Source organism: Beta vulgaris, chromosome 5, assembly GCF_026745355.1.
Source record: "Beta vulgaris subsp. vulgaris cultivar EL10 chromosome 5, EL10.2, whole genome shotgun sequence".
NCBI lineage: Eukaryota > Viridiplantae > Streptophyta > Magnoliopsida > Caryophyllales > Amaranthaceae > Beta > Beta vulgaris.
In genome coordinates, this window is record NC_079206.1 from 63824196 (window position 1) to 63851733 (window position 27538).

A 27538-nucleotide genomic window follows, 5' to 3' on the forward strand; every position below is an offset into this window, starting at 1 on the left:
CATACCCTCACAAAGACCAACATGAGTATTGTAGTGTGGTTCCCCTAAAAAAAAAAGTATTATAGTGTAGTTGGTTAGTTCATTAGCATATCAAATGAGAGGTCATGAGTTCGAGTTTTAAAACAAATATTTTTATTGCTTAATGTCTCATTTGATTGTGTAAGGGAGGGGAGAGTACATGTGGCAGCACCGTATTATACAACATGAGTGCATTTGATTGTCTTGGATTTTAGATATATATATATATATAGATATAGATATATTTTCCAAAGATAGAGCAACGTATTATAAATTAATCAATAGTTGATACGCCCGAGCAATGTTATTGGTGGTTAGGGATGATCACTTGGTAAAGATTGAGATCTTTTACAAACATTTTTCTTTATTTTATGAGTAATTAAAGACTATTATATATGATGTGGCAAAATCATTTAGTATTTGTTTAGACTTTGTTTACACAAAAAGTGATAGAGTTAAGTGGTAAAAGTGATGAATTCGAAATATGCCTCACTTGAGATAGTGAATAGTCTTCTCGAGCTTGGGGAATTTTCCATATGTTAGTGATATTTACATTAAGTTTCTCAAGGTTATATATCATCACGAGCGATATAGAAATGAATCGAGTAATCTGTTCTTTTATCCAAGAAAAGGTATATATAGTTTGCATGGTCCAATCATTGATTTCGAAAATTTCGATGTCTTGGTATGATTATTGGGTGGCTGGAAACGTCTATATTAAATGCCATTTATAGCTCGTTTCATATTTTTTTCAAACTTGTACTTACCTTCCTTTATATCTACGCTTTATTTCCTTGGTCTTCCCCCTTAAGCGCTTGCTAAACCCCCTTAAAACATCAATCCTTCCACCAATCTGAATTTTGATAGACAAACTTTCACATATATCATTATTGACATTATGCATCAATCATTGAATGAACATCATTATGATCCAACCAAAATTTACCTCCGTAAGCCCATTGATATCGCCCATGACCCTATAATGCTCTCAATAGTCTTAAATAGTCTCCTATATGACCCCTCTAAGATGGATCTCATAAGTATATTTTTCGAGTTACGAAGAGTCCCAAAACGTGTATTATAATTCTTAAATTTAGCTATTTTAAATTGTTGATAGACTTTTCTCAATTATGTCATACTTTTTTAGACCTCAAAAATTGCGAGAAACATTAAGACGATACTCATGTAAGTAAGACCCTCTATATTACCTTAAAATGCATTTTACAACTAACACCTATATCAAACTAAATTTCTAAGTAGTAGAACTTTACAATTTACCATAATAAATCCGTGGCGTTACTCGGGATAAAAACAAATTTGGTTTACAAATCAGTGAAATACAATCCAAAAGAAATTTCTTTCGGGTCGGATCCTACCCGATAGAATATCGTTGAAGTAGTGTCGTTTCTTCAGCTGAAAATACAGAGAGAAAGAGACGTGAAAATGGTGTTTCAGAATATGAAGCTTCCTTTCACAACCCACTCCTTCTTTCGAACTGCTTATCACTCTACTCTTTTCTTCTTCCCTAACCACAAAACTTCGTCTTCTTCAGGTACTTTCTCTTGTGTTTTTCTCTCTTTTTATATCATATTCATCAATTTCTTATATTTTTCAATTCATTCCACATGTAAAATTGAATTTAATCTAATTTCCTGTTTGAACATAGTATGGAGTTCATTTATTTTCAAAAAGTATTTGTGGGTTTCTCAATTTTATAACAGAGATGATTAAAAATTGAAACTTTATAGTCATAAGAATCTGGGTTTTGCTAATTGGGTCATAATTTTTGGACAGCATTTAGCTGCATGTTCTCTATATTTCATATTTCTTGTTTAAACATGTATGTAATCTCATGTATTATTCAAAAAATAATTGTGGGTTTCTCAAATTTATGACGCAGCTAGATAAAAATTGGAACTTTATAGCCATGAGAATCTGGGTTTTGCTAATTGGTCATTTTGTTATAACACCAATTAGCTGCATTTGTTTTTGAGAAATTTGTTTAGTCCAAATTAGCTTCAGTTTAGTTGTTAAATGCTTGCTGCAAATGTTGTCAATTCCTGCTTTGTTTGTATCATTAATTGACAACTATGTTTTTCTGTTGTTCATGGAGCTGAAGTTAAATCTTTTGTCTTTCGGTCTTATTTGGGTTATGTAAATTGACGACAGCGAAGTGGTTTAGAGGTGATCAGCATTGCTCCTTCAGAAGATTTTCTGTAAAGTCAGCCAAGTTCCCTCTATCAAAGAAGTAAGCTTTTGGGGACATAATCTTTTACTGGTCTGCAATAGTAATGTAGTTATTGTAGTAATTGGGTTGATTGCACTTCTTCCTTTGGTTAGATGCTACCAATATGAACTGAGTTTTTGATATGGTTGATATTTTCTTGTGATATAAACTATCTAAGAACCGAATCTCAAAAGAATGTCTAAGCACAAATAATATGGATACTGGTGATTTGAACCCATATTAAGTGCTGAAATTAATTGTACAGTTTTGGTGTCTCAATTTGGTGATATTTATATGTTAGAATTGTTTAGTTGGTGTGGCTTTTTTTTTAGCACGAGAACGTATATGGGAGGGGTTCACTAATGTGATATTGTTAGAATAGAAGGGAATGGCTCCTAGGGTGCTAATTTTGATAATAAAATTCTGGTAGTAGTTGTAAAAACATAGTGATATGTTCATGTAGTTGAGGACTTGAGGTTCATATAGAGCTGGAACATAATTTGCAAGCCAGAATAGCCTACCATGTGGCAAGGAGCCTTCCAGATGTTTGTTCTTGTGTAGGTGAAAATTGAAAAGTATGGAAGTCCACAAGACTGAAGGATATGAACTTCCCGTTTTAATTGGCGGTCAGATGTGCCCTATATGCTGGGATTGTTTGGCATCATCATTTTCCTATAAACCATGGATTCACCTACATTTGTGTCTTTGACTCTTCTATGTTGCTTAAACTTCTTTACAAGTTTTGCAAGTTTGGTGCGCTATTCCCTGCGATAATACTTTTAGAAAGTTGCGTATTTACATTATTCTAATTTCTAGTAACTTGATATTGTTGCTTCTGCATAGATCACTTATAGCTTGTTCACTTCATGCATAGATCAGTAGAGGTACTTTTCTCTCTTGTTGTCCCTCATTGTGATTTGAAATTGACTATCTCAGAAAAAAGAGACTTGATGAGGTATGCTTGGAGAGGTTTCAACAATATAGCCGAACCTTCATACAATCATGGATAATACAAGGTAAGAACTGTCTCAAGAATGATTGCATGCTTTAACATACATTGAATCAGGAGTCTCAGTGGGGATCAAAACAGCAGATCAAGACCTCCTATCTTCTATTAATGAAAACGTCTTTGGTAGAAACTTTGATTCTGGCTGGACCTAGGTTTTCCTTCTCTTTTGAATTAGTCAGGGAAATTTGCATCTCTATAGAGAATATATCTGAACATACTGATTCAATATGGAATATTTCTAGTTTCTAAGTGTATATATCTGACACAGTTTACAGAAAAATACCCTTGGAAACTTGCTATATAAATAATTAGCTTTTTGGTCATTTCTCCATTGCAAAGCATTTTAAAATTGATGGTTAATTGGTTAATTAATATGTGCACTGTAATGGATATGGATGTGAATTGAATACTGTTTGACTGGCTCATGATGTATACTTTTTTAAGGTTTTGGAGTTCTAATAGTTAAAACTCATTTCTTTTGTCTTCTTCTTGATGCAGGAAAAGTGTATGTGAACGGTAAGGTGGTAAATAAAGCTGGGACACCTGTCTCAGATGAAGCTGTTGTGGAGATCAACGCTGAAGTTCCAAAATATGTATGTAGGTGATTACTCTGAGAGACACCCTGTTGCACTTGATATTGCAACTTACCTGCACAATATAAGGCAAAACTACTTATATGCTGACATCTGCTTTAGAGCAGGATACAAGTTGGAGGCTGCTATTGAGCAACTAGGAGTTGATGTTACAGATAAAATTGCTCTTGATTCAGGGTTGTCAACTGGAGGATTTACTGATTGCCTGCTCCAGCATGGCGCTGCTTTTGTATATGGAGTTGATGTAGGCTATGGGCAGGTATCCATGTAACTCTTGAACTTGCTGTAGATCTTGAAAAACAAACCGTACCAAGCATAAGATATTACAGCAGTCTGTAGTCGGGACTGAAATAACATTAGCATGATAGTATTGCATTTGATTGGTGGCTATTAGTAAAAGGAGAATGCAATCAAGTTGGCTACTACATCTGCTTCATATTTGCTAAGACTTTGTGATCATATAAAAATATAATGCTGAGGATTTGCGTTACCTTCATTTACCGTTATATTTGCTGTCTCCTTTTCAATTAGAATTAACCTGTTAAAATATTCACCAGGTGGCAGATAAAATTCGCCGAGATGAACGAGTCTCTGTTATAGAGCGAACAAATTTAAGATATCTTCCTGGGCTTCCGCAAAAAGTTGATCTGGTGACTTTAGATCTGTCCTTCATCTCCATACTCATGGTATGTAGAAGTTGTAGTTATAACTACTTTTTCAAATGTTTTTGACACTTTACTGCTGATGCATGATTGCATTGAAGCTGATGTATCAAATTATCAATAGATGATGGGCTTATATTTTGGCAAAATGATCTGTTTAGTCTCGTCATTGTATTAATATAGGTGATGCCTGCTGTGGTCAAGGTGATGAAGGAGCAATCCACATTAATTACCCTTGTAAAGCCTCAGTTTGAAGCAAAGAGATCCCAGGTGACAGATTCTTTTGCTGCTTCTTAATTCTTATCCTCAAACTTGTTTACCCTTTACTTGCAAGTCCTACTCTTTGACATGATAAACATGTTAGAGTGCCATTTCCATCTCAAGAACTCCTAATAGACAAGGAAAGTTTGAGCTTAAGCTAATTTTGATTAAGTGTAACAGTCATGTAGTCATGTACCATCTGCAAATGTGTGTACGACCTTGCTATGGGGTATGGTGGTGGTAGTGATAGTTGTTTCAATTAATACATAGCAACATTTTTCTTCTTTTAGTTGGAGATGCTAGAGGTGAGCTGACTTCTCTATTTCATTTCTTGTTGCAGGTAGGTAGTGGTGGTATAGTTAGAGATCCAGAGGTCCATAAAGAGGTAATTACTGCTTGTTTTTATGAAGTTAGTGTGTTTATTTCTCCACTCTCCCCTCCCCTTTTACCTCCTATAATCTTTTGTACACTTCTAATTTTGGCCTTAATTATCTTCTTTGAGTTACTCTTAATGTTTTAAGCCTAAGGGAGATTGGAAACGTATTGATTCTTTTCAATAGTCTTCACCTTATCTCTTGCTCGTTCTCTCACAAAAGTTTGGGATAAAAATTAGAGAAATGCATGAGTCTTATGATCGAGCTTTTGCTTGGCATCAAATCATTGGCAATAGATACCACTTTGATTGTTTGCATATTTGTTGTCAACAGATCCTATTTGTTTGGTAGGCAATAATAAATGGTAGCAATATCAATAATTTTATAGGTGATTCTTTTGAAGAGAATCTCATGTCAATGTACATGACAAGGCTTGTCCAACTCCAAATGTTTTTCTTTATATATTTTTATTACCATCCATTACCACTGCTACTTTACAAGTTGTATTAAGTAGTAACGGAAATTTTTGAAAATGTTTATGGGAATGTGCTATGAATCGAGATGATTCTTAGCTACTCTGACTACAACGATAGAATCTACGGGTTTTTCACCAGATACCCTCGAGCTTTCAAAAAATTCACCAGGTACCCCCCATGTGTTCTAAATTTACTAGGTATTATGTACCCCCGAATTTTACAATAATACCTCAAAATGCCCTTAATGACTAATGACGTTAACCGTCATTGGTTATTAAGCTTAATTTAAAAAAAACCCTAATTAACCTATTAACCCCTAACCCTAATTCCCTAATCCTAACCTTACCACCTGACCCCATCCCACTCTAAAGCCTAACCACCCAACCCCCACCACCTCCCCTTCCCCCACGCAGCCCCACCCAACGACGACAGCACCACTAACCCAGCCTAACCATCCAACAGCGGCAGCCCCCCACGCCCGCAACCCCCCTCCCCCACCACCAAGTCGAATTCCCCCCACCCCCCCCCCTCCGCAACCCCTCCTCCCGCAACCCCCTCCCCCACTTTGATTTCTTCGATCAGTGTCACATCCATAGTTTCTCTCTCCTGAAGCTTCTTCTCCACAACATCAACATCAACCTCTAACCCTAAATATCGAATCGTTTTTTGAATCAACTTAAACGATGCATTAGGGTTTTTTGAGGTATTATTATAAAACTCGGGGGTATGAATTTTGAAACATGGGGGGTACTTAAATTTCTTGAAAACTTGGGGGTATATGGTGAAAAAATTGTAGAATCTACTATTTAGTGAATTATGAAGAATATTAAGAATAATTATGAAGAATTTAGGGAAAAACTACTAACATATGATTGTATTGATGAAAATGACAATTAATATCACCTAGTACGACCTAGCCAATGTTCAAGACGTTGGTGCTCTTTCGAGAAACAATTTCCTCTACTTTTTATCAATTTCCAACACACTTTCACTCTCCCTAATAAACCCTACATATAGTTCTCCTCTAATGAACTACCTATCTTATTCTTCAAGCTACAAGCAAAGTTAACAATAAACTACTAACTAAAGTCCCCCTCTCCATAATATTGATTCATAGTAGAACGAAGTTCCATTATCATAGGCATTGGCATATTCCTCTAATATATATTATTATGCTATATTAATTGCCAGTACTATCATCTGTTACGACTACCATACCTTTATGCCCCCCACTCATAATGAAATCAAATGTAATTTGCAAGGAGAATCCCCTACTCGTTGCCATGGCAACAAAAACTCATCCTCAAACATGTGATTTGCGTCACAATTTTCCTTTCCCACTAAAATACTACATCTAAAGTGGTAATGGAAATTGGTGTAAGAAAACGTATGTTTGAGGATGAATTCTCATTACCTTAAACTTGATTTTTCCTTGCAGAACTACATTGAATTGCATTACATTATTGATGTATATAATCAATAATCACCTACCAAACAGGCCATTAGTCAAAAGATATTTTAGCTACTTTTGTTGATGTGCAAGGCTGCAAGTGAGTTTGGTTAACTGGCTCCATGCTGCAGGTTCTAGAGAAGATAACAAACGGGGTGCAAAGTTTCGGGTTTCAAAGCAAAGGATGGATTGAGTCCCCTCTAAAGGGCGCTGAGGGTAATATAGAGTTCTTGGTTTGGTTTGAGCGAACAGCTGAGGAAGCCGTATCTGTTGTATAAGTTAGTGACATTTTCCTGGGCTCTTCATGGGAGAAACACACGAAGTATCAGAGCAAGCTATCATGTTAACAAAGGACAAAGAGTTGAGAAAATGAACGTCTCCTTGGCCAAAAGGACTGCAATGGTGTTGCCGACTTGCCGTTAATCCACTAGGACTTTACACCGAATGGATGATGATTTACTGTCTATATTAAGCTTCGATGCAATACCAGAAGTCGGTATTTTGATGATTTATATCCTGATTATAGCCAAAGCCAAACCGTAGCTGTAAGGCCAATAGTGACTGCTTAATATTCTTATACATGATGTTTAGGTATGCCTTTCCAGAACATGTTATGATTCCCACTATATTATTCCTTCCATTTTAAAAATTTAGGTCGTCATATGACATTTTGGGGGATAGTTGATGTAAATGTACTGTTTCATATTGTCTCAACGGAAACTTTGATGGGAAATCTTCTAGTACATGTATAACTTTGCAGTAGTCAATAATAATGATTAAACTCCAATTATAGCCTAGTACTTTCTTGAGGAAGAAGTTAGATTACTTCGATCGTGTATGCCTACCCCTATATAAGAAAAAAACATAGTCATACAATTCGTCTAGAAGTATAATACATCTATTTTTCATAAATTCTATTGATACGTAATTAAGATATTAATGATTACATGAATACATTGGAGACTTTGAAAGTCAACTAATATAAAACAGATGAAGTATATAACATGGAGGGAAACTATGTTGCTTCACCAAATATACCTCTACTCGGTTATAGAGAGGTGGTGTGCAAAGATTTGATTCACAACTAAAGCTCTTTAAGATAATCGATGACCAGCCAACAATAATATTCTAACCTAACAATCTCTTTTCGCTATCTGAGGTTCAGATGAAAGCCAATTCATGAACAGAACAGGGCAGGTTGGAGAGAGATGTAAGAATGTTGCACCAAAAACAAAATCAAACTCTAGCACCTCAAGTGTCACGCCGTTTCTCCGAGGGTGCGGGGTGGGCAGACGTAGGGAATGTGACGAACTACATCTGATATAGAGCTGCCATCTGAAGAGGCATCCTAAGACCAACAACCTGGCTAACAACTGAGAGCCATGATATCAAATACCATTCTGCTGTAACTTTATCTCCAGAAACAGAAGTGTCACTCAAGAGTAACTTCATCAATTCGCTTGTTCCACATGGATGCAGTGTGTACCATGGTCTATTCAAATAAGGGTGCTCCTGCATTTTTTTAAGCTAACAAACGTTAGTACAACTCAGTCAAAACTATCTAAATTTCTTCTTGCATAACTGGGATTTCTTGTCTTTGATATCTACAACCAGGTGATAAGCAGATAAGGACAGAAGTTCAGAACACAAATATGTCATTGGTCCATTTCAACATTCTTTCTATACACATCATGAATATGAATGTACAGTAAACTTGGGGTTCATAGGTAAAAATAATGACAATAGAAATTCTGCCCCCTATAGCTGCTATTCAATCCATTTCATAACGCTATCGGGTCACCTTACAGTCATGTTTAGGTTGTCACCCTCAAATCCAGGTTGACGTTTGAGCACGTCACCGTTCATTTAGATTTCCAGTTGACATCTACAGCCTCAAATCTAGGCTGACTTCTAAAAATGCCGCCTTACATTCAAGTTTAGATTGACATCTACATGTGTCACCCTCGAACTCGGGTTGACGCCCCATACACATCCTCCTCCTACCTCCAAACCAAGGTTGATGTCCATAAACGTTGCAAAGGTTTCTTTCTGTCAACTGCTATACTAGGATTGTATCCATCCCATTATTAATTCAAAATTTCATTGTGTAAACTTTATATTCGCTCCTATTCATTCAGACTCAAAATTTGTGTATACAGTACTTCATTCTTGTATTCTAGCACTTACCCACCTATATCTATGTTCATTACAAAATTAAGCTTCCATCCCATGCTAAGCTTCCATATGATGGACTTTCTCCAGCACCTAAGTGAATTCCACCATGGACAAGCAAAAGAATAACTCCCAAATTAAGTTACATAATTATTCTTTCCCAACAACACAAATAATATATATATACATATATACATACATATATACATGCATATATACATATATATCTTGTGTCTTAACAGAAAAAGAATCCAAGCATGGACAAGCCAGGAATAATTGCCAAGTTGGTAATCCTTATTCCAAATTGAAAACTTATATAAATTTATATGAAGTACGGTTCCTTGGTCCAAGGCTCCAAGCCACTCCTGCAACCAAACCAACCAAAACCTTTGAATCCTTTCCAACTGGTAAATTGATTTTCTGCTGGTCAATTAATCTAAAGCTTTCTACTTTTGTCTCTCTTAACTTTCATTTATCATCTGTTCTATTTGAGTCCTAAATAGAAATCATGGGCGCATACAAGCTAGAAGACAATCCCGATATTTATATTTCTGCTTATATTGACAATAGGTTTATATATAGAATGGTTTATGCCAATGACGAGTCAAACACCGGTCTTATCCGTGATATAGACCTCAGGAAAGATACATTGACCATATATGGAACTGAGATACAAGAATCTATATTGCAAAAGTTGCATGACTCTCTTATTTTGAGAAAAAGAACAGGAAACATTTATGTTAACTGTAATGGAGCATGCTATATTGCTCCAATAGGCAAGGGTGTTTATCGGCCTATTGATAATGTAATCTTCGATTGGTCTCCCTTTGGAGTGATGGTACCAAACTCCATCAATGATTCCTTAGGAAAACAGCTACAACAGAAGGAACAAAAATTAGTGGCGACAAGTACCCAACTTTCTTTGGCTAATCGCGAGGCCTCAATAAACAAGGCTAGTCTGGAAGCCTCAAAGCAAGAGATAAAGGAGCTCAAGGAACAATTTCTGACTTGTCAGAAGGACAGAGAAAACATGGAAATAGAATTACAAAAGGCACGCAGTCAACTTTCTCTTAAGGAATTTGAGTTAGAAACTATAAAGATCGAGTTTGAGTCGTCCAAAGAAGAGGTAAAGGAGTCCAAAGATCAAATTTTTGCTTGTCACAAGGATAAACAAAGCATAGAAATAGCTTTGCAAATGGTACAAGACCAACTTTCCTTCACTATGTCCGAATTACAATACGCAAAATCCATGTTGGAGACTTCCGAGGAAAGGTCAATAGAGCTGGAGGAACAACTTTCAACCAGTGGAAAGGAAAGTGAAGATATGAAAGCAAAGCTTCAAAAAATGCAGGATGAACTATCTTCAGTTAAATCTACATTACAGTTCACTGATGTGGAGCTAGAATTGTCGAACAAAAACAAAAAAGTGCTCGAGTGTCAACTTTCCTCTTGTAGGAAGGAAAATCAAGATATTATCACAGAATTACAGAGGGTACAGAATGAAATTTCTTGTGGATATCCTGAGTTGCAGTCAACAAAGAGCCAATCGACGTCTTCCCATAGTATGATAAAAAAACTTGAAGAGCAACTTTCAACTTGTAAAAACATACAAGATCAACAATCTTTGATCATAAATGATTTGCAGTCCATCAAGATGCTGTTGGAGTTGACCGAGAAGGAGGTAGAGTGGGAGGATCAATCTTTAAGTGAGTGCTATATAATTAAAGCAGTCCAAATTGTTGATGGATAATTGTCATTGATATCATAAAATGAATGTTAATCATTGTTAATGTGGGTCAGTGAGTGCCTTCTTCAGTTATATCTTAGTAGAAACTAGAAAGTAATGCATATATTTACTCTTCACTGAGTACCTCGAACAAGATATTAATGTATAACAAATGAAAACACAAATTACATAATCGTAGTTCTTATTGGTCATTTAATTGACATATAATTCAGAAATAAGTATATATGCAGTTGTTTCGTGGACAAAAGCACACGAAGTGCAACTTCATAAAACTAACCTATTGTCCTTTAGGTAGTGGAATTTCCTATGGGAACTAAGAAAAAATTCATGCATTCAGCCAAACAAATTATAATTCTTCTTGGGAAATGAAAATCTCAGGGAATTACAACTTTCAGGGAAGCGATACTTCATATGCGCAACCAAACCAGGTAGCTGTTATCGTCCCTCCTTTATAGTTATACTTACTGTGGGCATATAATTTTGCAAAATTTAGTGACCTATCAAGCTTCCAAGAAAAGAGGACACGGGAGATATGGGATACATACTACCTTCATTTGAGGTCAAAGGGCAAGTGTGAATTAATGATGAATTACAGTGTGATTGAAGCATCCTGAAGAGATTTTTACTTTGCTCGGAATTCAATAATAGTGGTTACTATGACTTTGAATAACCAGCCTTCGAGCATTTGGACTACTAAAAGGTGGAAATTTGGTCGACGTGGATGAGCATCAAGGTGGAAACTATGCTTGCAAACAGTTGAGTATTTTGAAGGGTCAACACGACTTTTTCAGCTCTCACACATTATAAGTTGTCATATGCTTTGTTCTTGACATGATACATGGTATGGGTGAATCCTCTTCCTATTGGATCTATACATCTCTTAGCAAATGAACTACTAGATGACAATAAAGTTATTTCTAATGCAATAGTGAAGCTCACATCTATTGGGTTATTTAAAGATGGAGAAGAATCCTCAGCATAACCTAATGTTTAATCTCATGCTTACTGGAGCCTGAAACTATAGAGAACTAAACTGGTGCTATAGCATAAATCATATTGATTTAACATATAAATAATGCAGTAGGGAATACCATTTACTCGTTCACCAAGGTTTTCTGTCATAGCCAGAGTATTTAACAAATACGTCAATTACACAACATCTTAAGTACAACACCAAAAACTGAACAAAAGAAAATCAATGTGACTTGGGAATAAGTTACCTGCTGCGTTATGAATGTCCACTTTGAATCAGTAAGCACCTGAACAGAGCTGGGTGGAAGATCTTTTTCAATTTGATCCAACATTAACGACTGTCCATCTGCAATTAAGAAACCATAAACTTAAAATGAACAATTATACAGCATGCAATGTCCATCCTTTTCACTATCAACTGGACAAAGACACATATGTCACCACAAATGAAAATTTATTTTCACCATCTGTCGAACACTGTTTAGAAGCTAGAAGTAAATTATAACTCAAGTATGGTACAATCTATAGACACGTAGTATGATAACATAATGGGCACATACCAGAACTATAACCACGGAAAAATAACATTGGAATCCTGTAAGAGCTGCTGTACACAGCATGGAAGTCATAGTAATGCACTTCCTGAGCAGCTTGCTTAACCTGGAGAACAGAAGCAAACAAAAAATGTCTGTTATTAAGAACACTGTATTTCTATCACTTAAAACCTTATGTCTCTTGCTTCGAGACTCGAAGTCATAGAACACTAGTAAATAACTCATACCAGCGTTGCAGGATCAATACGCTCTTCGTTTTCCAAGCAATTAGGCTCTTCCATTACTGCATGACCAGCTTCCTCGTCATGTATCTGCATGGAAAATCAACTAAACAACAATCAGTCATAAGCACATAAAGAAGATTTCCCTGCATTTATAAGAACAGACCTTGTCAGACCTCAAAACGCACATCTTCTCCAGTGACAGATATCCATCTACCTGCAAAGAAATAGCTTAACTTAAACCACCTGTGGACAAAGAAGCACAGAAAAGTTCGGACACATTATTATATAACAACAGCTCAAACAAGGAACAGTGACCAACAATATTACTTTCCCCATTACAAGATAACTTTAAACCTAGTATAAATCAAGAGAAATTCCGTAAAGAACAGTGACATCAGGAACACAACACTTATTCTAAATCCATGATTCTATTAATGTGGTACTATTACTAATATGGTAGGAAAGTCATGAACAAAAATTATGGAGATATGTCATATGTGTGCCTCACTTTGAAATACTTCATAGTTAATATATTAAAGGTGTGTTCTCTTCACCTCATCGATTCTTAACTTTTCTTATTTTTTCTAAACTTCTCTTCACTTTTTTAACTTTCCTTGACTTTTAGTATTTTTTTATTAACTTTTTCTTATTTTTCTGAAAATAAGCAAAGATAAGGTGAAGATAACAAATTCAATTTTTTTTTTTAAAATGCGGCGTATGTTATTCAGACTTGGGTATTTGTGTCGGACCCTGGTATTAGTCCAAGCATCCGACTCGTGTATTTCATGAAAAAGTTCCATGACTTTAGCCCAATATGAAATGTCCAAGTGTCCATACCCATGTCAAAATGTCGAGAATGCAACAAGAATATCCAACATAAAATATAGAGTCCTCACTAAAATAAAATACTCAAGAGTCAAGACTCAGGACTTAGAGAGCAACACATAATGAAGAAAATCAAAAGCAGAAAATTCTACTATGCTCAGTTTGCATAATGTGAACTAATAATCCTATTTGCAATTACCAGTGATGACTGATGAACCAAAAAAAGCAAGAATTCTCAATAACAAAACAATTCCCAAATAAATAATACTTCAAAACAAGATAAAGACACCATAATACTCCCTCATGTCTTTATTAGTTTACCCGTCTCTTTTGTACAAAGTTAGGAGAAACAACGTTATGGAATATAGAAGAAAGATAAACTATTATTGTATGTTAAAAGTTAAATATATATATGATGGAAAGTTAGTGATCCATTTTTAAAATAGAAATAAAAGAAATGGGTAAATACGGGTAAATTAATAAAGCGCGGAGGTAGTAATAATCAATAAATGTAAACCAAGCGTATTACTTCGTGGGAAGTGAAGAGAGGTGGATTTAGACAAGAAACCCAAGACCAAAGAGGTAAATCATGATTATGTGTATGACAAATTCTCTTCCATTTCTCAGAAAAAGCATGAGCTCCTTCACGAAATTCATCAGCTGATATTGTACCATCCCACTTTGATAAATCTTTTTCTGAAAGCATTATCAGAGCCTGATGTTCGATTAAACCCAGAAAAAAAGACATGAAATTGAGTATGATCAGAAAGTAGAATTTTTTTTTTGATTTGATGAGTTTATTACAATAGAATTATGAAGATAAAGATGAAGATGGTGAAAAATGGTAAATGCATAACTGATACCTGAGTTAGTTTTGAACCTTTCGCCGGAGAAATTGGATTGGACCCAGAGACGTTGCTTTTACAAGAAGACCAGAAATTCCTAATTTCTCCAATAACGTTGAATTTTTTCAGTTTATTTTTTAATAAATGAAGTAAGTTTTATTGAAAAATAAAGAAAAATTAAAGAGTTTTTTCCTTGAATGCAAAAGTGAATTTTAATTTTCAAAATATGCCCAAAAAATAAAAATTCCCTGCGTACCGTCCACGTAGGATGGCACGCGAGAATTTTTTTTTTTAAACTTAAGTTGAAGTAGCGGTTTACAGGTGCCAAGAATTTTTTTTTCTTCAACTTAAGGAAAACCGCTACTTGAAGTTGCGGTTTTCAAAAAAAAAAAAAAAGTTGTGGTGTAAACCGCTAGTTCAAGTAGCAGTTCATTAATCAAGTTGTATTGCAACATTTTGCCCAGGTGAACTGCTACTAGAGATAGCGGTTTATTTTAATCTGAGTAGCGGTTTTCGTGGGATAAAACAAAAAAAAAAACAGTTTCTCGCTGTAAGTCCTACGTGGACGGTACGCAGGAAATTTTTATTTTTTTGGGCATATTTTGGGAATTAAAACCCACTTTTGCATTATCCAAGGAAAAAATTCAAAATTAAATGTTGACTTTGAAATTATCAAATACAATGATGCTGTAAGTTAGTTTACTCTTTTTTTTGCACACAGTTTAAGGAGAAATAATATTGTGAGATGTAAAAAAAAAAAAAATTATTATTTTATATTAAGGGAAAAGCTATATGCAGCCCTAAGGGCTTTATATAAGAAGTTAAAAATGGAAATAAGTTGCATTAATTGATCATTTATTACATCGGTTGATGCAAATTTTTTCCATAAATTCACAACTTATTTCCATTTTAAGTAGTGTATTTATGTCTTATATGCAACCCTAAGGGCTGCAATAGCATAACCCTTATATTAAAGTTGAATATATGTGATGAAAAGTTAATGGTTTCATTCCAAAAATAGAAACAAAAGAAATGGGTAAACTAATAAGGGACATCCCAAAAATGAATATGAGTAAACTAATAAAGACTGGCGGGAGTATATGAAATTAGGGTAATGCTATATGTAGCCCTAAGAGCTATATATAAGTATTAAATACATTTCTTTAAATGGAAACAGTTTAAGAATTCAAGACACATTTTCACATCAACTGAGGTAATAAATGCTTGATTCAATATTTTATTTCCATTTTAAGCACCTTATATATATGTATATCATTTTCCATGAAATTAAGAAGGTTGTATGTGAAAGGACAAATGTAGCAATTGTATAAAAAATTTCTTGAACTTATTACACCTGATCATGTTTCAAGAGCACTAAAGAACCCTACTTCTTTTAGTCAAGCTAGTATCATCTTATATTTTCAGTCGGTTGGACCTGATTAGATCTAATTGACCTTATCAAATCTAAAAACATTTGTTTAAAGTGAAGAGAACGCACCTTATATGTTCATTCCAAGAGGAATTAAGTAAAGCTTGTTAATGAGAAACTAACCATTTAAGAAACGAGATGTTGAAATAGTTCGACGTTACATAACTACAGATACCTAACAATGACCAAAGCCATAACTTGCCAGTTGCCACTAGCAACTGGTTAGGCTTTTCCCTATTCCCCAATCAAAATAATCAAGAGAAGGGACGATGCAAAACTTTTAGAACCGAGTCTTCTAGCGAATCTCAACCTTATTTTTCGTGTAATATCATGGAGTATATATATTTTGGGACTATGGGATTTTCATTAGCAAATAGAGGTACACTTTTGAACATTATTATGTATAATATTTGAGCATTTTTCTGCCAAAACATGCACTATACGCTGATCCCGGAGATTGTTTTTACAAATCTCTGGTCAAGAACTCAAGGGCATCTTACCAAACTACCAAGATCATTTTGATAAAAAATCTTGAAGCATCTAAGAAAAAAGTTTGTTAAAGAATCCCACTACTAGGTCCAAGATGATCATTTAGATAAGTGGTCATCCAACTTTGTACAATGCTTTAGAATTAGATACGATATCGCATACAATAGAAGCTCCTCAGTATAGTTACTATAGTATACAATATTACATAGCATTCCTTGTTTTTCCCATAAAAAACTGAGATAAAACAATCAAAATCAAGCAGCTATTCATAGAATGGGAAACAATGGCTTTGCTCAGGATTCGCCCACGTACACTCAGCCATACTCCAACAATCGCAATTGAGGTATCACTCTCAAAGCCCTACTCCAGTTTCAGCAAGTAAGGATCACCTAATAAACATTCAAGTCAGTTTGATATAACCGTGCTAATGCCAGACTTCTAAGAACAGCCAGCAATTATATCGTACAATTTTACCAACTGCATGGACTATATTAAAACATGAAAAAGTGGATGATTAGTACTTCTATGAAATATCTATCAGTCACCTGAAAATGTAAATCTGCAGGTCTTGAGAGGAAAGCCATGCCAAGATAATTGGCTGAAAGTAAAATGCAAGAGAAAAGAAGACAGACTTCACAAAAGGTTTTGGCAACTCTAACTCTCCAAATTGACTTTGGCACAACCATATCGAGCAAATATGACACGTTAAAAGGACAATAGCCGGGCATGATCCTTTTACTATGAAAACAAATGTGGAAAAACCTAGCGTGCCCATATATGGAGTCAATAGACTTCGGCCTATCAAGTTTATAAATTTCTAGCAATTACACTCATTAAAAGCCAGAATATACGGTGACATCTAGATGTGCCTTTTATAACAGATATGCATTCCGTGAGTTAGAGCCTCACAAGCTATGATGTCAAAAAATGTAGGTTTTTTCCATCGACCTTTATGTACATATGCACATTTATGCACATCTCAAGTGTTTTCGCTACTTCATCACAGGGGTAAATAATGCATATACAGAATTAGCATGCATCAGGCTCCATGAAAAAATATAGAATGTTGGTCTACCAAAAATTTGTCCTCCCGTGTCACTTATCAGAAGTGGCGGCTTGAACTTGATCTGTATCAGGTTGATTGGCAGCACCATTGCTTTCACGTTGTGATTTCTTGACCTTTTTTTTAGCATACACGTGTACAGATGGTGGAAAATATTCCTGTTGAATCTCCTGCAAGTCAAAGCAATCCTAGGTCATGAGATACTATTTATATAGGACGACAATGAAATGCAAGATTGATCTGACTAGTGAAGAAGGTACCCTCCAGCCGTTTTTGCCACTGATACCACCCTTGATTGCAAAAGCTTCTTTGAAGCCATTCTTCACTAATAATTCTGCCACTTTGATTGAATTACCATCAAAACTACCTTACAACCAGAGAAAGCACATTAAAGTGAAGGAAACCAAACAATCAAAAGGAGAATAAAGAAGAAAAGAAATACTAAATAGGAATTGGAAGTAAATCAAATGGGTTCACATTCCAGTACAACAGAAGATGACATGAGCTCTAAACGTGCAACATGAACCAGGCATATGAAAACTGCTGCAAGAAATCATTTTTCGTTGTGCTTACCAAATTCATAAAAACAGAGCACATTTTTTAGAAAAATCCACTTTCATGAAGAGCTCTCTTTTCATGAACTGTTTCCACTTTCAATCAGATAGAGAATGCAGCCTGATATGGGAACTGAGTCAGTGATATTTGGTTTCGGACATTTCCATGTCATGTGAAACTTCAGCTTGTGAGACATAGTTTGATATTTATCATTTACAGGACAGATAAACAGTATACAGAACGACGGAATGGCCAACATAGAGAGAGTCATTCAGGTCTATGGCATATCTAAAAGCGAGCAGAAATATAAACCCAATTGTCAATGGAGTTGAATTACATGGATATGCAGGGATAAAAATTCTTCATTAACTCAAATCCTCTCTAAAAAATCGCAACAGTAAATTTATCCATGAATTTTATTGCTTCCCAAGACCATTGATTCTGGTCAAGGGGAAAAATGAGGAATGTATGTGATCATTTGAGGGCATAGAGATGACTGAGGAATATTCCAGGTCTTAGAAGATTAGAGTAAAGCTGCTACCAACAGTTTCAGAAGTCACTCCCATACTCATCCCAGTCTGCATTTCCAAGTTCCTAACCTATTATCTCCTTTGCTCGAACTCTATTACCAATTCCGTCCACTTTCTCAAACTTCCCTTCATTCATTAAAAGTCTATTTTGAAACTTTTGCATCATTATGGTGGAAAGAAATTGTAACAAATTTTGCAGAACAATCTAAGTGCATCAAGCATGCCCATCTTCATGTTTCACAAAACTCGAAAACATAGCAGTTATATATCATAATCCAATATGTATCTTCCAATATACTAAGAAAATTTATGAAATCTAAGTCATTTAAGGTGTAACAACTAGTATTAAATTACTAATGGGCCGTTTGGTTGGTGGTAATAATAAGATCATGTCAATATCCAAGGTAATGAGAATCCATCCCCAAAACTTGTGACTTCATAAAATTTCATTATCATCTACAATTTTAGAGGTGGTATTGAGCATAAATGAAAATCTGTGAAGAAAATCACGTCTGAGGATAGAATTTCCATTACCATGGTAATGACCAGTGTCACTCTAACCCCTTCATTTACCTCAAAAATGGGGCATTGTGTCGTGTCACGTCATGTCCGATACGACACTTTACTTGGATACTTCATCTTAAACTATAACTTGAGTTTTTTCAACAAAATAGCCCCGTATCCGAGTAGACACTCAATCCATGTCGGAGTAACATAGGTAATGACTAATGACTAGGAGATTTTCCTTACAAATTACATAAATTTCATTACCATTACCGCCATTTAGTACCACCTACCAAGTCAATGATAAGGGTCTTTCTCCCACAGTTGGGTTCCAAAATCTAGCACAGAGCTTAATTTAAGTAATCTAATACAGTTATACTAATAATTCAAAGATGATACTACAATAATACAAAATTTAAAAAGAGATCATGAAAACAAACACTCACTTGTCCACAATGCAAAGACTAATGTTGTTAGGATCTTTAAAACTTTCCAACACTTTTCTCAAAAACTCATCTTCATCACTTCGATTAAAAGGAACTTGAACCACATTCTTGCTAAACATCCTCAAATTAGGTGAACCAAGATACCCTTTACTCTTCTCATCCCTTATATCCAACAATTGAACACAATTATCATCACGCAATTTGCGAAAAGCAGTAAGAGCAGATACATACTTGTATTTTTGCAAGTATTCTTCAGCTAAAGGAAGAATTATGAGCCAAATGAAAGTAACCCCAGCAACAAAATATGGGTATTTGTTAAAAAAATCATCGATTGAAACTAGAATTGATTCAAGGTTAATTCTGGTAGAAACTTGCTCAGATGAGTCTGCAATTTCGGATGCAAAAGAAGAAGATGAAGGGAGAAAACAACCCAGTAAAATGGGAAGAGAGAGATGGGGTTTTAGGGAGGTTTTTGAGGAGAGAGAATGTAAAAAGGTTGAAATTTGATGTTTATGGGAGTTAGAGGATGAAAGAATTGGAATTTGGAGTGAATTTGGAGTGGGTTTAGGTATAGATTTGTGGGGTTTGAAGATTGGAGTTGAGGAAGATAGAAAGAGGGAAAGAGACTCCATTGAAGGTAGTCTGTGTGAGAGAGAAGAAGGGAAGATGACTAAGAAATTGTATGTGGATTGTGGAGTGAAGATGGCTAAAGATAGGGTGATAGTAGTATCTTCTTGCAATTTGCAACATGTCATAGGACATTAAGGCTATATTTAGTTCACCTGAAATTTTCTAATCTGAACTTATCTGATCTGATCTGAACTTATTTTTTCTGATCTGATTTGAATTGATCTGATTACAATATCTTATCTTTTAGATTTTTCTCAATATATAAGAAAAAATATAGTCATGTGGGGTCTTATTTGATTCGTCTCAATGAGTACTTTATTAATATTCAAGTATTATAATTTTTACTAATATGTAATGAAAGATATAATGATTTTTAAATATAAGAATGATCTGAACTGATCTGATCTGAACTTATTTTTTCTGATCTGATCTGATTAGATCTGAAATAAGCAAAAATAAGGTGAACTGAATATAGCCTAAGCCCCAATAAACCCCTCATTTTACGTGTAACTTTAGCAGTCAGCTAATATTGGAAAACTAAAGGGTACTTTATGGTTAGTATCATGATTTTGAAGATTTCGGACCCTCTATCGTTTTAATCGTATATTTTAAAGGTAAGGGCTCACAACAGTGAAAAGGGAAAATTTATGGAATGAATTTTAATGAGAAAAAAATATAGAAAATTTTAAAAAGAAGATATATGAGTCATTGGTTTTTTATTCAATGGTTGTTATTGCTCAAACTCTACATTATATAGTTTTTGTAGAACTCTAGAGGATACAAACACGATTTTGATTTAAAGTGGGGGGTTTTCTCCGATATGGTCCATTTCTTAGATTAACAGTTTTAAACGCAGAAAGGGAGGATTAAAAGGTATTTTAAGAGGTGATTTGTGAATATAGGCAGTATTAGACATTAATTATTTTTTCGAGCTTAGATATGATCATTTTAAGATAAGATTCCTTAGAGCATGAGCAATAGGGTGAGTTTTGATTGGTCTTGCAAAAAGTAAAGTTAGCTTTACTTAGTTTTACTATTGGGGCAATTGATCCTTCGAGTTGGTGGGTCTGGAATGCTATACCAACTATACCTTGGATGGCGTAATAGCAACGAACGAGGTAATGCCATGTATATCAATATTGCTTTATTGTTGTTTTTTTACAAGAATGTTTTTTTTTGTTTTGAAGTAAATTTAAAAAAATATGTTGGAGAATTATTACAACAATAACGGCCCATATAAATCCTGTTGTTGACGAGGCATGGACAGAACACAGAACTAGATGTTACACAGCCTTACCTCGAAGGCTCGAACTAATAAGGCTGAAAGTTCCTTGCCATAAGGGTGCTTTGGATATTGAACCTGTTTTCGACTTTTCTCACCTGACCATACTACACATTGTAAAAAAAACAGGACTGTGTGCAGAAAATGCATTTCTTCTATGTACATCGTTCAATTCAATTAGTTTGTTTATGCAATTCTCATGTCATGCCAATCATTTTCCACAGGTTTCGTTAATGGCAAGCAAACAAGCACTACAGTAACATATATTCACATTTCCAGCTTCTGGTGTTTTTTCTTCTATTACCTGTATTCTACCTTTCGCATTTGTACAGAGTATCATGTCATTTTTTTTGCTCTTTGTCATTCACCAATTAAAGCTTGCGCCTCCTTTCATCATCCTCTTGAAGTTTCTTTTCAAACCCAGCAATGTAGTCTTCCATACATGCCTTATAAGTTTCCATTCCTGGGACCTTCTTCGCAAGTTCCAACCCCAAACTCATCCATTTTTTTGCCCCATCGACCTGACCAAGCCTCACAGGGACTGCTGCTCTATTCCAAGATGTGGTAGCAAGCCATTTTCCCTCGGCAACAGGGTACTCGCCGTCTCTGAGTCCCACCATTATTCGATGTGCCTGTTTGTATAGATTGTACACCACCTCATCATCAGCATCACCCTTGTAAACCACAGCTACAGTAATCAGCCGTCTTATAACAAGAGCCACGTCGTTATAATCTGGTAGAGGTGAAGCAAGTAGAGCAGAGAGGCAAGAATTCAGAGCATATGTTGCTACTTCAGCATTTAGTTGGGAACCTTGTGAGGCAGTTAAGCCAATCTGAAGAAGATTCTTTGGATTGCAGATGGTTGAATTCACATAGTTGTTCACAAGGAGCTGCTGCGATCTTGAATTTTTACTCCTTCCATATAAGTCATATGCGTTCAATGTGTATATAATATGGAGTTTGGGATCAAGCATGCCGTCTTGACAGTCTGCGTGATTTTTCGCAGTTGATGCTGCTTCTACCAACTGGCAGCATATTGCATGCTAGTTTAGTGGGATTAAACATAGGATATAGTAAAAGCTAACTTAATTTAAAAGGAGACAAGAATCATACCTTTCCAACTCTATCCAACCGTTCTATGGCTTTCTTCACCTGTGCATCTGATAGTGCAACCTTTGTTTGCTTCTCAGTGGCTATCATGGCTGAAACAGCCAGGACAACTGATTTGCAAGCCATCATATTGTGTCCTTCTGCTTCCCCGTCAAACTTGACATTATAAAAATCAGCTGCCAAACTCAAAAATTCTGCACATAATTCGTAGTTTTTCTCCACTGCTGCTCGTGTCCCTATATTCCATGCATTTGCTGCAATCCAATTTCGTTCTCGTCTCCCAAGCTCTCCTTTCCCAAAGAAATTATCAGGTCCTAGCTCAGTTATCCTAGCTTGAGCTTTCTGCATATATTTCAGGACTTCAAGCTCTTGACCAGATTCTTGAATAAGGATTACAAGAATGGTGCGGAGCACAACTACTTCAGCAACTGGCATTGATTTCCCTGACGTGTAGAAGTTAAGAAGCTCATACAAAGAGGCAATAGCAACTGGAAGTGCACGACATGCAACAGCTTCATGTGCTGATAGCGAAAGAAAAGCTGTAGTGAAGTCAGTGCAGGTCATCATTGCTTTCATCTGAGTTATGGCAGCAGCATGATCGTTCTTTTGCAGATATATCTTGAACTGTTCAAATTAGAAGAGAAACCATTACAGTGCGGGCATGAAGGAATTAATGAGAGATTTGGATTCTTTGCCAACATAAGAAAAATCAATTGATACTTATGATACCTTTAGGAATGCACAGGCTATATTCGGCTCTAGCTGCAAAAAAGCAAGAATGCACAAGTATCATTGATATATTCAGTCTTCTCTTTGTTTTAGCAGATGAACATGAGATATAATACCTTCTCAGCCTCATCAATGTATTCCTTAGCTTGATCAAGCTGGGAGAGACCTAGGTGGCATAGACACAGAACTCTGTAACCCTTTGCTCGTAGAATTCTGTTCTCTATGCCACTAGGTACATAAAGCATAGCCTTTTCAAATAACCCTGCACTTATCACATAATCCTTTGACCGAAAATGAGCTGCAGCACTGGTCAGTAAATTCAACTTGATTAGAAGGATGGAATTTCGAAAGCGCCAGTCTTCATAATATACACAAATGTAGAAAGATTAACACATTGATTAGAATTCAGAAAATTCAGTGCTACCATTCTTACATGGTATGCCATCTAAATACATGCACAGTTTAGGATTCAACCAAATAAGCCGCTGATCAAATTTCATAGATTTATATTCCTAGTTGATGCTGTTTCTTGGAATGCTCTTCTTGCCACACTATTGTTTGCACTACGTCATACTTCAGTCATTATCATAGCAAATCTCAAAGTCCTTCAGCAACCAGATTCTTGATATTGATATCATGACAACAGCAAAACACGTAGAAGACAGTGTTGCATGATTTGTTAGTAACAACCCCTGCACTAACTCTCGTAGTTATAGAACTAGATTTATATTCTATTAATGATTCCTTAAGCTCTCATTCGAAGCAACAATAATCTTCCACATTTAGGACTTAACACCATGAAAGAATTCAATTAGGTCTTGTAACTTCAAGTACATCTACTTCCAGGATCTGAAATCTCCTGGTAACTAGAAGAACAATAGTCCAGAATATCTAGCCAAAATTTTAAAAAGTCCCCACGCCAAGTCGCCAACCTAAGGACTCAAGTGCTGATATTCACAGCCAAGAAGAGTTTCAGTTAAGTATCACAAAGGCCAAACATTGATTACCATAGGGGAAGCGGTGCCCACAAGAATGAATCACTAGTTTCAGATATTCCATTGTAAACCCCTAGTTCTACTACTCGAACGAAGGCAATCACTATGTATAAGTTCCCAACTATGATACTAAGCATAACAAACAACTACTAAATCACAAGAACATAAACTAGTTTATTTATAGCAGTTTTGAAGCCTCACCAATTCCACAGGACAGCATGTAAAGCAGTTCTCTCCTTAGCAGCTTCCTCTCCAGCAAATAATTCCACCACCCTCTCATCACTCACTAACTCCTCCGCCATTATCTCTCTAATCCTTAACCCTTCTCCGCCCCCACCACCACCGCCACCACCCTCCCCTATCACCCTATAAATCACTCTTACAGCTGCACAAGCACTAACCTGACACCTCGTTAACAACCCCATAAAAACACTCTTTACCGTCTCAACAGCCGCCACACCAACCGCCTTAAAATACGCCTCCACTGCTGAAACCCATATACCCTCAGGTACCCCCTTATTTACAACCATATCCCTCAACTCTTTCTCTGCCTCACTAAACCTTCCTAACCCCAACCATGCCTTCATTGCTAAAACACTCAAACTCGGGTGCTGATCACCACTCTTCACACCACCATGCTCTCTTAAAACCCTCACACATTTCACCACACTCTCAAACTCCTCCCTCTGCAAATGCAAAGCAGCTATAAAACGCAGCGTTTTGTCCCTCAAACTCTTTAAACTCATCGTTTCATCCATCTTCTTCACCACTCTAAGCCCTCTCTCACACAACTCCAATCCCTCGTTCATCAACTTCAACGCTTCCATTCCTTCACAATGTTCACTTTTCATCAACATATTTTTCCCAAACGCCAAATACTGCTCCGCAAGAACCCTAAAATTCTCCGCTGTTTCAAATAAAAACTTCTTCGAACGATTCAACAGCGTAATCGAAACGTTTCGATCCGAAACCTCCCACGCAGTTCTCGACCTCGCTACATTAATATCTAACAGCAATTTTCTCTCTCCTAGGTCAGAAATCGACTCAATTTCAACCTTCGCAACAAGATCCGTCGCTTTCTCATAACAATCATTCGCGAATTCAAAATTCCTCATCTCATGCCAAATCAAACCAGTCTTATAATAAAACGACGCCGCCTTCATCGCCGGAGAAGGAACTCCGGCGACATCTCCGGCGATTGCGAGCATGTCGGCTGCCGAATGACGAAGCTCCACGTGTCCTTTGACGCCGGAGTTTGTGAGATCGACGCAGGAGTTCCAGAGACGGTAACTGAGCTTCCATAGCTGAAGCTTGACTGAGTTTGAGAAGGAGGAAGGAGCGAGTTGACTCAGTTGAGTTATGCATTGGCGAAGATGAGGAGAGAGAGTGGAAGGTGAAGGAGATGATTTGGGGGAGAGATGCTCGGATTGTTTGACGATGGATTCGATTTGTTGAAGAGTATGAGAGATTGAGTCTTGTTTGCGAATATCTGGAGAGCTTATCTCTGCTATCCTCATTTTTTTTTATGTTGAGGAGTTTTTTTTTTGCCGGGAAATTTTGAGGGGGTTTTATGAGAGATGAGGAGGAAGAAGATCGAGAGGTTTTGGAGGGAAAAGAGCTGTTAATTAGAAGTACGACTATTCATTCTCCTAAAAGAAATTTGGATAGATTCGATTCACAATAACTTATTATACACCGAAAATTTTATAATATAAATAAAAATACAAATCGCTACGGTTTATATTATTAACGCCTTAACGGTAAGGAGGGAAGAGGGGATCCTTCTTGCAAGACATCTCATGTGATTGGAGGTGATACCAAATTGTCAATGTTATTGGACTAGATTCTAATAACAACTTATTTGAGGAGTAATTTTTACTTTTTAGTAAAAGAAAAGAAAAAGTGGAGAATATCAAAAATTATACTAATTTTTTAAAGTGAAAGTATTGGGTCAGACCGTCTGACCCAATACATATTGTCAGACGGGCTGCCCAGTACGGTACAATTTTAAGAGATGTGTGCAGTGAAGCAGAGGTGAGGGGAGGATAGAGAAAATGATGTTATAACCCATCATTTGTAGTTCTTGCGTTGTCTCCCACATCCTCTTGACATCAATGCCGAAACCATTGATTTGAACACTTTGTATTTGATCAACTGTTTCTTCAAACATTCGATCCCACGCATTGATCAAGCTTCGTTTTGCTGCCTCGTATGTTCTTCAGAAGACGAGATATTATGATCTGTGAGTGTGAGTGTGTAAGTCAGTTTCTTCGTCTTCGAAGCGATCTTCCATGGCGGAAATTGAAGGTTGAAATTGGAAGTTTGAAGGAGGAGAAAGAAAGTTCGTGGGAAAGAATATGAGTTTGGAGTATAGTTATTTGGTGAGAGAAAGTTACTTTCATTCTTTACTACTTTCCCTTCCCCTCACCAAATAACTGTTGCCTGCCACAATTTTGTTAAGCTGGCAGAAGAGGAATGAAGAAGAAGGAGAAAGTGAGAGAAAGCAGAATGAAGAAGAAGGAGAAAGTAAGAGAAAGCAGAGGTTAGTGTTTTGTTTTCTTTCAGTTGGACTTTGTTTTCTTTCAGTTGGACTTTGTTTTCTTTCAGTTGGACTATGTTTTCTTTCAGTTGGACTTTGTTTTCTTTCAGTTGGACTTTGTTTTCTTTCAGTTGGACTACCTGAAAAAAAATGAAGACTACCTGAAAAAGAATGAAGACTACCTGAAAAAAAAAATGAAGACTACCTGAAAAAGAATAAAGACCAACTGAAACCCAAAGTAAGGCTAACTGAAGTACAAAAACCAACTGAAAAAAAAAAGACTAACTGAAAACAACATGAAGACTACCTGAAAAAAAATGAAGACTACCTGAAAAAAAATTAAGACTAACTGAAAAAAAATTGGAACCACCTGAAAGTCGTCCGACCAAAGATTATGGTCGGACGAGTCCGACACAATACGTTCTCTTTTTTAAAAATGTAAGATGAAATTCCTTTTAAGGGGAAAATTGAGGATCCCTCTTTGTAAGGGGTGAGACTCGATCCCATAATGACATTTGAAAAATCCTTTGGACTCTTATTTTAGATTCAGGTGAAGATCTGAAGCAGTTTGAGCATGTCCAAATTAGTCATGCGTTTCAAGAGGCTAATGTTGTTGCGGATTGGATGGCTCATCGAGATCAAACGACAGCTAACCTTACTTATTGGCCAGATGATTATGATTGGGTGGCCTAAATCTTGGGATCCACCTTAGTTGTTTCTTTCAGTCTTAAAAAAATCTAGTTGTGTTGTTATGTAAAAATCGCTAAAAGAATAGTGACTTTCCCTTGCGATTCAAAAGAATCACCCAACTGAGTTTCATCATCAGGA

At 36.1% G+C, this 27538-nt stretch overlaps 4 protein-coding genes across 5 annotated transcripts; 1 reads left to right on the forward strand and 3 right to left on the reverse strand.

Moving 5' to 3' along the window:
* Positions 1-1383: 1383 nt before the first annotated feature.
* Positions 1384-7857, forward strand: LOC104894462 (hypothetical protein). Its single transcript, XM_010680691.4, has 9 exons — positions 1384-1570; positions 2188-2266; positions 3182-3261; positions 3753-3855; positions 3950-4106; positions 4405-4533; positions 4693-4779; positions 5111-5155; positions 7202-7857. Exons 1-9 carry the CDS (start codon positions 1462-1464, stop codon positions 7346-7348), a joined length of 936 nt encoding a protein of 311 aa, XP_010678993.1. The 5' UTR covers positions 1384-1461; the 3' UTR covers positions 7349-7857.
* An 89-nt stretch (positions 7858-7946) lies between these two features.
* LOC104894463 (ubiquitin-like-conjugating enzyme ATG10) lies at positions 7947-14585 on the reverse strand. Its single transcript, XM_010680695.3, has 7 exons — positions 14428-14585; positions 14094-14279; positions 12903-12953; positions 12743-12826; positions 12522-12621; positions 12210-12307; positions 7947-8582 (listed from the first exon to the last, which is right to left on the reverse strand). The coding sequence occupies exons 2-7, from the start codon at positions 14268-14270 to the stop codon at positions 8382-8384; spliced, it is 711 nt and encodes a 236-aa protein (XP_010678997.1). The 5' UTR covers positions 14271-14279; positions 14428-14585; the 3' UTR covers positions 7947-8381.
* Positions 14586-16411: 1826 nt separating this feature from the next.
* Positions 16412-20143, reverse strand: LOC104894464 (rhodanese-like domain-containing protein 4A, chloroplastic). Of its 2 annotated transcripts, XR_002040048.3 has the most exons (5): positions 19426-20143; positions 17651-17753; positions 17403-17560; positions 16873-16925; positions 16412-16716 (listed from the first exon to the last, which is right to left on the reverse strand). XR_002040048.3 is itself a non-coding variant. In XM_010680696.3 (4 exons), exons 1-3 carry the CDS (start codon positions 20055-20057, stop codon positions 17423-17425), a joined length of 873 nt encoding a protein of 290 aa, XP_010678998.2. In that variant the 5' UTR covers positions 20058-20142; the 3' UTR covers positions 16412-16716; positions 17403-17422. The 2 variants fall into 2 exon arrangements, 1 of the variants encoding a protein (XP_010678998.2); XM_010680696.3 differs by lacking the exon at positions 16873-16925 and having other exon boundaries at positions 19426-20142.
* Positions 20144-21371: 1228 nt separating this feature from the next.
* On the reverse strand, positions 21372-25824 carry LOC104894465 (TPR repeat-containing protein ZIP4). The gene is made up of 5 exons (XM_010680699.4): positions 24373-25824; positions 23293-23482; positions 23177-23209; positions 22451-23071; positions 21372-22362 (listed from the first exon to the last, which is right to left on the reverse strand). Exons 1-5 carry the CDS (start codon positions 25686-25688, stop codon positions 21709-21711), a joined length of 2814 nt encoding a protein of 937 aa, XP_010679001.2. The 5' UTR covers positions 25689-25824; the 3' UTR covers positions 21372-21708.
* Positions 25825-27538: the final 1714 nt, after the last annotated feature.

What these genes read in the sequence shown, in the direction of transcription:
- LOC104894463 (XM_010680695.3), bottom strand. Translation starts at nt 14,270, where the DNA reads ATGCTTTCAGAAAAAGATTTATCAAAGTGGGATGGTACAATATCAGCT. An exon ending in TTTCCGTGGTTATAGTTCTG is followed by an intron (nt 12,308 to 12,521) that starts GTATGTGCCCAT and finishes TCTTAATTGCAG; the next exon opens with ATGGACAGTCGTTAATGTTG. An exon ending in GGACATTCATAACGCAGCAG is followed by an intron (nt 8,583 to 12,209) that starts GTAACTTATTCC and finishes AAAAAAATGCAG; the next exon opens with GAGCACCCTTATTTGAATAG.
- LOC104894465 (XM_010680699.4), bottom strand. Translation starts at nt 25,688, where the DNA reads ATGAGGATAGCAGAGATAAGCTCTCCAGATATTCGCAAACAAGACTCA. An exon ending in CATGCTGTCCTGTGGAATTG is followed by an intron (nt 23,483 to 24,372) that starts GTGAGGCTTCAA and finishes TTTACTGACCAG; the next exon opens with TGCTGCAGCTCATTTTCGGT. An exon ending in ACATTGATGAGGCTGAGAAG is followed by an intron (nt 23,210 to 23,292) that starts GTATTATATCTC and finishes GCTTTTTTGCAG; the next exon opens with CTAGAGCCGAATATAGCCTG.
- LOC104894462 (XM_010680691.4), top strand. Translation starts at nt 1,462, where the DNA reads ATGGTGTTTCAGAATATGAAGCTTCCTTTCACAACCCACTCCTTCTTT. An exon ending in ACAATCATGGATAATACAAG is followed by an intron (nt 3,262 to 3,752) that starts GTAAGAACTGTC and finishes TTCTTGATGCAG; the next exon opens with GAAAAGTGTATGTGAACGGT. An exon ending in TTGAAGCAAAGAGATCCCAG is followed by an intron (nt 4,780 to 5,110) that starts GTGACAGATTCT and finishes TTCTTGTTGCAG; the next exon opens with GTAGGTAGTGGTGGTATAGT.
- LOC104894464 (XM_010680696.3), bottom strand. Translation starts at nt 20,057, where the DNA reads ATGGAGTCTCTTTCCCTCTTTCTATCTTCCTCAACTCCAATCTTCAAA. An exon ending in AGTCTTTGCATTGTGGACAA is followed by an intron (nt 17,754 to 19,425) that starts GTGAGTGTTTGT and finishes GTTGTAAGGTAG; the next exon opens with TTTTGATGGTAATTCAATCA. An exon ending in GTGGCAAAAACGGCTGGAGG is followed by an intron (nt 17,561 to 17,650) that starts GTACCTTCTTCA and finishes TTTGACTTGCAG; the next exon opens with GAGATTCAACAGGAATATTT.